Source organism: Melopsittacus undulatus, chromosome 13, assembly GCF_012275295.1.
Source record: "Melopsittacus undulatus isolate bMelUnd1 chromosome 13, bMelUnd1.mat.Z, whole genome shotgun sequence".
NCBI lineage: Eukaryota > Metazoa > Chordata > Aves > Psittaciformes > Psittaculidae > Melopsittacus > Melopsittacus undulatus.
Window position 1 is genome coordinate 9,835,887 of NC_047539.1, and position 10,744 is coordinate 9,846,630.

The window sequence follows — 10,744 nt, forward strand, 5'->3', positions numbered from 1 at the left end:
GCGCTCACCTGACTGGTGATGCTCTAATGGGTCAGTTAATGTTCTGATTTATTTCTGCTTCTGTCAGTCTTCCAAGACTGGCCTGGTTTGTATTTTCCCTTTGTTGCACTTGGCAAGAAATGCTAAACCTTAGTGGAGTGACTCCAGGAGGAGGAGATTGATGAACAGCAGTCATCAGTAGCATAGGGAGGCTGCTGCCAGAGACGACTTCTACATCTGAAGAACAGCCTTTCTGGCATTGCCAGTGTTGACCCTCTTTTCTTGGGTGAACCCCAACTCCTCATCCTGCCCCAGCTACCTCTCTGCCACTAGGAAAGGCTGTTAAAGCTCTGCTTCTTCTGCTTGCCATTTTACCTGTTGTTGATGTGGAAAAAGCTCTTGGATAGAAGAGGTTAGCCAGCCTGCTTGCTGCTAGAAAGCAGACCTCTGTAGGGCTTTACAAATATCAATACTTCGAAGCTGTCAGCCACAGATCTGTTTTAAAGCTCAATAATACTGTCTGAATTGCCCTGTTTGGTTTAACTGACCCTGCTATGAAAGTCTGTGGCTCAAGAATGAGCCTGTAGCAGCTTCAAAGGTGGCTACACCTTTCCTCTGTAATGTAGGGTTACGCTTTCTAACTAGATAATGGAGCTTCACAAGAGGGACCCAGGCTGCTGCCTGAAGGGGCATAATGCCCACGTCTGCAGATCTGTTGGTTCTGAGGCAGACCAGCAGGTTTTCAACTTTGTCAGCCCTTGTTCCCCTAAACTTCTGCTTGTGGCCTCAGTTGTAGTTCTCTGGCCATGGTTAGTGCTCTCCTTGCACACTGCTCACAGGAGACAATATAAAGATCAACTCTATGTAAGATTCTCAATACTGCAGAATTTGTCAGGTCTTTGCTGTTGAAGCAAGTGGCACTTTTGAAAGTGGGACAGTTAAATCCACTGCAGCTCAGATTGCACCCTTTCCATGAATAACTTACTAATTGCTTTTTGTTTATTAACAGAGATTGAGATAAATATGCTGGATGAGCAGCTGATCAAGTTTCTGGCCTTGCAGAGAATACATCAGCTTTTTCCTTCCAAAGCTCAGTCTCTAGCGAGCAGTGTCAGTTCCCATCAGCAATCTCCTGTAGGAAACCACATTGAAGGTAAGAGCAGCCCTAGAATAGTTGGTTGATGTTGAGCCATAGCTTTTTGGCACTCCCTTGCTTACCCATTGAAGGAGATCTTCTCTCGTCTTCTGATATCTGTCTGATGCTGCGTTTCATGTTTCTTTCCTCTCATCCCCCCACTCTGGATATCCACTGGCCAGAAACTCCTTCAGGTCCCTCTGTTTAATTATTTACAGACTATGGCAATGGAAATACCTTCAGTAACTCCTGATTTGCTGCTGGAAATCTGTAGTGAAGTTGTGTTTCCTTCGTCTTACACTTAGCAGTGGGAAGGTTCAGCTGCTTGCTTTTTTGTCCTCACCTTTGATATGGGCAAGAGTGAATTCCTGCTTCCTCCTTCTGGAGAAGTTGCTTGTGAGACAAACACAAACAGGAGGATCTGAGGCACAGAATATATGTGTTGTCATTGCTGTGCAGGATAATATCGCTGTCAAGCTTGAAACACTAAATGCAGCTAATGGAAATAGTGGAAAACAACTTGTTCCTCTGTTGGAAATCTCCAGATTCCCGAGTTCAGCAGTGGTTTATGGGCACTGGTACCAGCATGCTAACACCTAAAGCTGCAGGGTGAACTGGCTTCTGTTCCCAGTCAATCTGTTTCCAAGCACTAACTGGACAGCCTTATTGTGGAAGCTGTTGCCTGCTCCCCCTCTGCTAGGCCTGGGGGTAGATATCCAAGATAAGATCTTTGGAAGTCTGCTACCAGTCAGTAACCTCTGAAACTCTGTGCTTGCCTGCTCTGCTCCTGTAGCATCACAGCATTCTCTAAATGCTTGTCAGTCTTCTTTTGAACACTGTCTTAGGACAGCAGCTGTGCTGAGCTGTGTTCCTGTGCTGCTCTTAACAGATGAGGTCTGGAAATTCTTCAGCAGTCTTAACCCATCACCTTTTTGGGGCAGGAATGCTTAGAATTGCTGATGAAATATTTGATACAAGGCCTTTAGTGAGCCCTGTTGAGCCAGCAGAGCCAAACAGCTCAAAGGACTTGTGCAGGGCAGAGGTGGGGATCTGCACACTGCAGCTTCATTGAGTGCTGCTTGTCCAGTGATGCCACTCAGTGTGGCCAGTGTCCTTGGTGTAGGTGGCTCTGGAAACAATCTCTCATAACCCTCATGTTCTCTTCTTTGATTTCTCACTCTTGGTGTAAAACTGCCGTGCAGATGTGGTGTCAGGAGAGGCCTAAACTCTGTGAGGTTTTTGGTGTCAAAGTGACACTTAAGGCTCAGCTGTTTGATTAGCCAAAGTGGAAGAGATTGAGAAAGAAACTAGTGGTAGGAAGCTGGTGTCTTCCTCACTGTGGCTCCATTGTGCACACTCGGTATTAACATTCCCCTGTTGCATGGCTTGTGTGGGTGATGGGAGAGAGCAGTTTTCTCTGATGACTGGCAAAAAGATGTTTAATGCACAAACATTCCTAGAGGGAACTGAAGTTTAGGACAAAGCTGACTGCATCCTCTTTAGGATCTGTGCTTTTTGGAGAGTCTAGCAGTGGGGACCGGGGTCAAGCAGCCTTTGTGGCTGATAACATTGTTCAAGTGATTTCTTCTCTTCTTGCAGCGCAAAGAAAGGAAGTGCAAGCCCGGGCAGTGTTCTATCCCCTCATGGGCTTGGGGGGTGCAGTCAACATGTGCTATCGAACCCTCTACATTGGGACAGGTGAGCAGCTTTTCCTGGCCTGACCTTGCAGAATCAGGGTGGTTCTCCCTGACCTCTCCCTAAGTGTTTGCCAAGTGGGTGTAGAAGGAAACAGACCCATTCTGGACACTGGTGTGCTGGTGCTGGGATTCTTCGTTACCAGGAAACATGGGAATATTTCCCATCCACTTGAATGTTCGTGGGGCTGCACCTTTGTAACCTGGCTGGTATCAGAGGGTGGCTCTCCTGGAGGTGTAATGGTTTGTTTGCAGGTTTCATGTGTTTGCTGAGATGCTTGTAGTGCTCTGGATAGACCCAAGAGCTGAAATGCTCTTCAGCCTCCCTGGGGCTGCTAGCCTTCCCTTCCCCCACTGAAACTTTGTTCTGTGGCTTATCGAGGCATTATTCATGCAGTCCTGGGAGCTCAGACAAAGGCAGTTGCTCCCCTGTTGTTTTGCTAATTGAAGTTTAATTCTGTCTGTTGTTCTCTGCTGCCTGACAGTTTTTTCTGCCTCTGGAATGAACTGAGCCTGTTTTGTCCTTCCCATTGACAGGAGCTGATATGGATGTGTGCCTTACAAGCTATGGTCACTGTAACTATGTGTCTGGCAAACATGCCTGCATATTCTACGATGAGGTGAGTGCTTGAGTGTTGGGTGGTTTGGGGGTTTATTATTTGGCATGCACAGCAATGGGAGAGCTGGAGATGCAGGCAGCAGGTTGCCTTTGTCTGGGGCTCCTTTGTGGACTACAAAGTAAAGAGCCAGGGCTGTGAATGGTTTCACTCCAGTGAAGGCTGCGTCAGCGTTTTCTGTCAAACCCTTTTCTGAAGCCCAGAGCCCTGCCAGCGTGATTCCTCTGAGCTAACTGCTTGTGGACAAAGCCTGACCACAAGTAAGCACTGTCACTGCTTGGTGTCCAAGGAAAGAAAGTCATGGAAATGGTTTGATGGGTTTTGATCCAGCTGCGTGTCGACATCAGACCTCAGCTGGAACAAGGCAGGGAACTGCTCCCAGCCTCTGCTTTCAGGTGTGGCAGTGCTGCTGAGCGATCATGGCATCTGCAGTACTCTAAATTATTTATTTCACTGGATTTCAGTTAAGCTCTCAGCATAAGCAGAGATCTGCAGTTGCTCCTTAACTACAAGCCTGAGATTAGTTTGTTCTTGAAGTAAACAGGCTGGTGGGGCCGCCAATAAAAGCGCTGCTGGAGATGTCTCTTAGCATGGAAACAGTCTTTGAAGCAAGATAGAGTCTTTTATATCACCATTAGTCAAACAGTTACTGAGCAGCATCCAGGATTGACCCACAGCCAGCTTTAGCCATTCCTCCAGTGCACTACAAGTTACAGAACACACTCAGTAATGGGATCCAGACCTTAAATCTGTGTTGAAGCATCTCCTCACAGTGGTCAATCCTAAATCAGGCTCTAGGCACTGAACTTCTTCCATACTCCAGCAGGCCTCCTATGGCTGTAGTTGCTCTAGAAGGAGAATTTCCCCTTCCTTAGCTCTGTTGTTTCTGCTTCTGCCCATTGGCAGCTCATGCTTGCCCTTGATCTCTGCAGCTTAACAGGTTACTTGAAAACTCACTCTTCTGTGCGAGGGCAGCTTTTGTAACTTACTCAAGCTCTGTAGCCCCTCGGGGGGCAAGGTCTTCAGCCCTCATAGGATTGCTGTGAGCTAACCTGAAACCTCCTCCGCTCTGTCAACATCTTCTGCAAAGCTCAGTTGAGCGTGACGCTGCTGGTGTAATGCTGCGTGTCAGGGTAATGTCTCCTGGCATGTCAGACTGCCTCTATCTTGCAGCTGCTGCAGCACGCTGCCATCCCTCTTGCCATCTTGTGTCTGCTTTCCAAAGTGCACCTCCTCTCTGCTTAGGCACAGGTCTCAGGCCAAGCTTGCATCTAGTGTGCCTGTTAAGATGGTGTGCTCGCTTTGGGAGAACCAGTTTGCATCCCTGCTTCCCAAGGATCTGTTGGTACAAATACAGTAGGAAAACTCACTTCTCTTCAAAGCTGCTCTGGCTTTGCTTCCCTATGGAGAACCAGCTCTTGCTGGAAAGCTGTTCTGTCAGCATGAGCCGTTCACGAGGGCCGGGTTGGTGGTCCATGAAGCTGGAGGATATTTTAACTGCTCTTATTTAACCACCACCAGCAGGAGGGAGAGAGGGGTTGTGTTCCAGTGCTCCGAAAGGGTACATGGGCAGAAGCTATTCTGACTTGATGTCTTGATTCCCACTTCCTCCCTTTTTCTTTCAGAATACGAAACATTACGAGCTGTTGAACTACAGTGAGCATGGGACGACCGTGGACAACGTTCTGTATTCGTGTGACTTCTCGGAGAAGATGACTCCCACTCCTCCCAGCAGTATTGTTGCCAAAGTGCAGAGTGTGATAAGTGAGTGTTGAGACAGCATCAGCCCCATGTACCATCGCAGGGAGCTGTTAGGAGGGGATGGGAGCAGGTATAGATCGATTCCTTGTTGGTGGCCCTTGTTCTGCAGCAGCTGGTGCACCCCTTGCAAGAATCACGGAATGAGGTTGGAAGGGACCTTAAAGCTCCTCCAGATCCAACCCCTGCCACGGGCAGGGACACCTTCCACTGGAGCAGCTGCTCCAAGCCCCTGTGTCCAACCTGGCCTTGAGCACTGCCAGGGATGGGGCAGCCACAGCTTCTGTGGGAAGGGGAAGCCTCTCCTTTGGCTTTCAGCCCGGGTTGCACAAGACCTTCCCCTGCAGCCTGGGCAGTGCCCAGCGCTCTGCTCTAAACCCTGCTCCTGCCTCCAGTGGCAGAGTTAAACCACACTGAGGTCCCTGCCTGACACCAGCTCTGGTTCAGAGTTGGACCAGCAGCTTTGGCCACACATCCTTCCCTTCCAGGCTGTGAGTAAGCGATCTGGGCTGTGCCATGGGCATCCCATCCCCACATGGCCTACTCCTGCTCTCCACTTTATCAGCTCCCTCTTGTTTTGGCTGTTAAAGTAGATGAGTAAATGCCTTTACCTCCCTGAGCTGTGGGGAGATGGTTCCCTTATCAACCACTCCCTACAGAGGACTGAAACACCTCATTGCTGGAGGATCTCACCGAAGTCCCCTCCACAGCAGGCCTGTTGATGAAAACAAGCTGCCACAACCCACCCAAACTTCACACCTCTCACTTTCCTTTTCCAGAGCGACATAAAAGCAGAAAACAAGAAGAGGAGCCGCATGAAGAAGCTGCTGTGATGAGTTCCCAGGCACAAGGACAGCTTAGGAAACCCTGTAACTGCAAAGCCAGCAGCTCCAGCTTAATAGGGGGCAGTGGGGCTGGCTGGGAGGGGACAGCACTGCTCCACCACGGCAGTTACATCAAGCTGGGCTGCCTGCAGTTTGTTTTCAGCATCACTGAATTTGCGACCAAACAGCCCAAGGGGGACACTGCCTTAGTACAAGACATGGACTTGGAGGAGAAGCTTCCTCTGAAACCCCACCAGGTGCCCGTGCTGAGGTCCAACTCCGTTCCCTAGGAAGTTTTTTTAGGAAGAGACCTTTTGGAGTAAAGGCAAATAAAACACCTTCAGACTGTTGCAATGCAAAACTGTACAAAATCAAGGTGGGATGTTGTGTGTCAGCCCAGAGACTGTTCACACGTTTGCATGAAATGAAGAACGTTTAACTTTTTTTAATTTTAATTTTTTTTTTCATTTTTTGCTCAAGTTTTAGGGGCATTTGCACATATATTTGTACTATACATTTCATTTTAAAAAGGAAAACTGCAGCGAGAGCAGGACGTGTCAGAGCGAGGGGCGACCGCTGTCTGACTCAAGGACTCTCCCTGACAGATAGTTCCCATGCAGTTGTAAAATAATCAGAAACTTGTTCTATTTTGTGCCAGTGACAATAGTTTTATATTAAAAAAAGAGAAATACAGTTTTCATACAGCAAATCTATACAATATCATTGTTTTATTTAATGTAAAGAAGCGCTCTTCTTCCCACAGTTATTTTCTTTCTCCCATCCCTCCCTGCTATGGTTGCACTACAAGTAGCTACTGTGTATTATGGGCAGTGAGAAATGAGTTCTTTTCCTGGTGTCCATCCTAATTTTGCTTTCAGACAGAGGAAAAGCGTTGGGATTCTGTGTAAATACATCAGTGATGGCATTTTTTCAATGTTTTAAAGCTGTGTACAGTGCTACATGTGGTATGACGTTCCTCAAATTGTCTATTGTAGCAGCTCGTTTGTCGTAACCTGTCTGTCTCCTTTTTTGTTTCTATGCCACCTCCCCGCAGAACAGCTTAGTTCCACTGTACATAGTAATTGTAACGTTTTAGACTTTACAGAAAACTTTCCTGTATTCTGTATATAAAAAAAAAATACTTCACATTCTGTTTTCTTGACTGTCTTGTCTTTAACTCTTGTCACCACGACATGGAGCTTGCTGAGCACGGAAGAGCTGCGGGAAGGATGGAGGCATGGGAAAGTCCAGGAGGGATGGAGGGTGATAGGATGGTTTTGAAGGGCACCAACTTGCTGCCGTCCCACCTGGTATTGGATGTGTAAAGGGATGGGATGTAAGAGCAGGAGAATCAGAATTCCAGACTGCTTGGAAAGGACTTTAAAGCTCATCCAGTTCTAACCCCCCTGCAATGAATAGGGACATCCTCAACCAGGTCAGGATTGAACCACATCCAGCCTGGCCTTGAATGTTGCAAGGGATGATGCATCCACCCCCTCTGGGCCACCTGTGCCGGTGTTTTACCACCCTCAGTGTAGACAGTGCTTAACTCGGAAGGGGGGGATGTGTCCGTGGGGATGCTGGAGCCCCGTGCCACGGTGATGGGCCGCATGCGGCCAGGAGAGGGCCTTGACCCCGGGCCCTGCTTCCATGGGGGACAAAGGGCGCTGCGGTTGCGAAAGGAGCGGCGCTTTCCCCGCCCTTCCCTTCCCACGGCAGCAGCGGGATGCGGTGTCCGGCGCTGCGGGCCCTGCTGCGGGCTCTGCTCCGGTGCTGGCTGGGCCGAGCGCCGCCGCTGCCCCGAGCCCGGCCCTCGCTGCGCGGCCGCACTGCCATCGTCACCGGTGAGCGCCGGGCAGGGCCTGCACCGGGCAGGGCCCCGCAGCCGGCCCCGCCGCTCACCGCCGTGCTCCGCAGGGGGGAGCGGAGGCATCGGCGAGGCCACGGCGCTGGAGCTGGCTCGCTGCGGGGCACGGGTCGTGCTGGCGACACGGAGCAAACAGCGCGGGGAGGCTGCGGCACACCGCATCCGAACGGTGAGAGCGGGGGACCCCTGACACCCCCATGGGGCACCCCCAGAACACCCACATGGGGCACCCGTGACACCTACATGGGGCACCCCTGTGACACCCACATGGGGCACCCGTGATACCCACATGGGGCACCCCCAGAACACCCACATGGGGCACCCGTGACACCCACATGGGGCACCCCTGTGACACCCACATGGGGCACCCCCAGAACACCCACATGGGGCACCCCTGTGATACCCACATGGGGCACCCCTGTGACACCCACATGGGGCACCCCCAGAACACCCCTGGGGGCACCCCAGCAAAGCCCTATAGCACTCCCGAGACACCCTCATTAGACATACCGGCCATCACATGGGCACCCCCATGGGCACCCCTCAGAGATTCTTATGGCACATGGCACACCCCAGGGACGGCCCATAGGACATCTCCAAGCACCCCAGGGCACCCCCCGCCCTGGCATGAGGACCACCCAGCACCTGCAGCCCTCCTTAACCTGGGTGGGATCCATCCCCACCCCATGGTGCCCCAGCCCTGCCCCAGGCCATGCTGTGCCCACAGGAGACAGGGAATCCAGATGTGCGGTTCATGCACCTGGACCTGGCCAGCCTGCGCTCAGTGCGAGCCTTCGCCAGCGCCTTCCTGCGTGAAGAGCCTCACCTGCACCTCCTCATCAACAACGCTGGTGAGTTATAGATCCTGTTCCCCCCCCCAGCACCCTGCAGCACCCACCATGTGCCACCATTACCTCCTCGGCAGGAGTGAGCGCCGGGGGCACGACGGAGGACGGCTTCAGCCTGACCTTCCAGGTGAACCACCTGGGGCACTTCCTGCTGACGGAGCTGCTGCTGGCGCGGCTGCAGAGCTGCTCACCCAGCCGCGTGGTCATCGTGGCCTCCAGCGCCCACCGCGCCGCCCGCCTGCGCCTCCATGCCCTGGGGAGCCCATCCCCGGGGCCTCTGGGCCCCTTCCAGGACTACTGTGACAGCAAACTGGCCAACGTGCTGCATGCCCGTGAGCTGGCCGCGCGCCTGCGGGGCACCGGGGTCACCTGCTATGCTGCACACCCAGGTAGGGATGTGGTGCTCATGGCATGGGGGTTTCTTGTGTGGTGCATGGAGGATGGCAGTGCATGGCACACAGCTTGCATGGAGGATGGCAGTGCATGGCACACAGCTTGCATGGAGGATGGCAGTGCATGGCACACAGCTTGCATGGAGGATGGCAGTGCATGGAGGATGGCAGTGCATGGCACACAGCTTGCATGGAGGATGGCAGTGCATGGAGGATGGCAGTGCATGGCACACAGCTTGCATGGAGGATGGCAGTGCATGGCACACAGTTTGCATGGAGGATGGCAGTGCATGGTGACAGCTTGCATGGAGGATGGCAGTGCATGGCACACAGTTTGCATGGAGGATGGCAGTGCATGGTGACAGCTTGCATGGAGGATGGCAGTGCATGGCACACAGCTTGCATGGAGGATGGCAGTGCATGGAGGATGGCAGTGCATGGAGGATGGCAGTGCATGGCACACGACTTGCATGGAGGATGGCAGTGCATGGAGGATGGCAGTGCATGGCACACGACTTGCATGGAGGATGGCAGTGCATGGCACACAGCTTCACATGGCCTGTCCCTTCGCATGCCGTGTCCCATTGCATGGTGCGTCCATTTGCACAGCACTTTCTTGTCATGAACACCCCTTTGCACAATGCGTTCCTGTGCTCTGTGAGTCCCTGTGCACAGTGTCCCTTGTGTGTCCCTTTGCACAGTGCACCCTTGGCATGAAACATGGCATCACACAGTGTGTCCCTGTGCAGGAGCACCCCTTCCATGGACCGTCCCCATGCAGGGTCCATCCCTGCACCCACACACCCTTACACGAACCCTCGTGCCCCATCCCACCACACACCAGTGCCAAGCCCAAGTGCCGGCAGCACCCAAGGACACCCCCCTCAGATCTGCCCATCCGCGGTGCAGGATGTGACGTGTCTGCTCCGTCCCCGCAGGGTTTGTGGCCACGGGGCTGTTCCGGCACGCTCCGCTCTGGCTGAAGCCGCTCCTGGTGCCGCTGGCCTGGCTCTGGTTCCGCAGCGCGGCCGAGGGGGCACAGACACCTCTGCACTGTGCCCTGCACCGCGGCCTCGAGCCCCTCAGCGGCTGCTACTTCAGTGACTGTGCCCCACAGGAGCCCTGCCCGCCCGGTGCCGATGAGCGCCTGGCACGGGCGCTGCGGGAGGGCAGCCGGCGCCTGCTGGGGCTGTGTGGGGATGGGGACCATGACAGACACTCGCATGGCACTGCCACAGCTCAGCACTGAATGTGACCATGGTGAATGGAGCTGCCTCCGGTAATGCCTGGCGATGGTGTGGTCATGCTGTGGTGCTTGTGCCGTGCCTTGACACATGCAGCACGTGCTGTAGGCCTTGCACAGCCTGCAGTGCACACACTCTGCTGTACACACACATAACCATGCTGTGGTGTGTACACCAGTTTGCACACCTATGGTCACACTGCAGTACACACAGCATGGCTTGCACACCCATAATCATGCTGTGGTGCACACACCAGTTTGCACACCTATGGTCAGACTGCAGTGCACACACTCTGCTGTACACACACATAACCATGCTGTGGTGCGCACACCACAGTTTGCACACCTATGGTCACACTGCAGTACACACAGCATGGCTTGCACACC

The 10,744-nt window shown here is 52.8% G+C and overlaps 2 protein-coding genes across 2 annotated transcripts in view; both read left to right on the forward strand.

Moving 5' to 3' along the window:
- Positions 1-7,153, forward strand: part of PHF12 (PHD finger protein 12) — a 32,828-nt gene extending 25,675 nt beyond the window's left edge. The window contains exons 12-16 of the mRNA XM_034068825.1: positions 989-1,132; positions 2,714-2,812; positions 3,346-3,428; positions 5,051-5,189; positions 5,963-7,153. Of these exons, the coding sequence (XP_033924716.1) occupies positions 989-1,132; positions 2,714-2,812; positions 3,346-3,428; positions 5,051-5,189; positions 5,963-6,297 (800 nt within the window). The 3' untranslated portion in view covers positions 6,298-7,153. The remainder of the gene's footprint in view (positions 1-988; positions 1,133-2,713; positions 2,813-3,345; positions 3,429-5,050; positions 5,190-5,962) is intronic.
- Positions 7,154-7,732: 579 nt separating this feature from the next.
- DHRS13 (dehydrogenase/reductase 13) lies at positions 7,733-10,397 on the forward strand. Its single transcript, XM_034068929.1, has 5 exons — positions 7,733-7,851; positions 7,925-8,043; positions 8,602-8,725; positions 8,800-9,111; positions 10,053-10,397. The coding sequence occupies exons 1-5, from the start codon at positions 7,734-7,736 to the stop codon at positions 10,361-10,363; spliced, it is 984 nt and encodes a 327-aa protein (XP_033924820.1). The 5' UTR covers position 7,733; the 3' UTR covers positions 10,364-10,397.
- Positions 10,398-10,744: the final 347 nt, after the last annotated feature.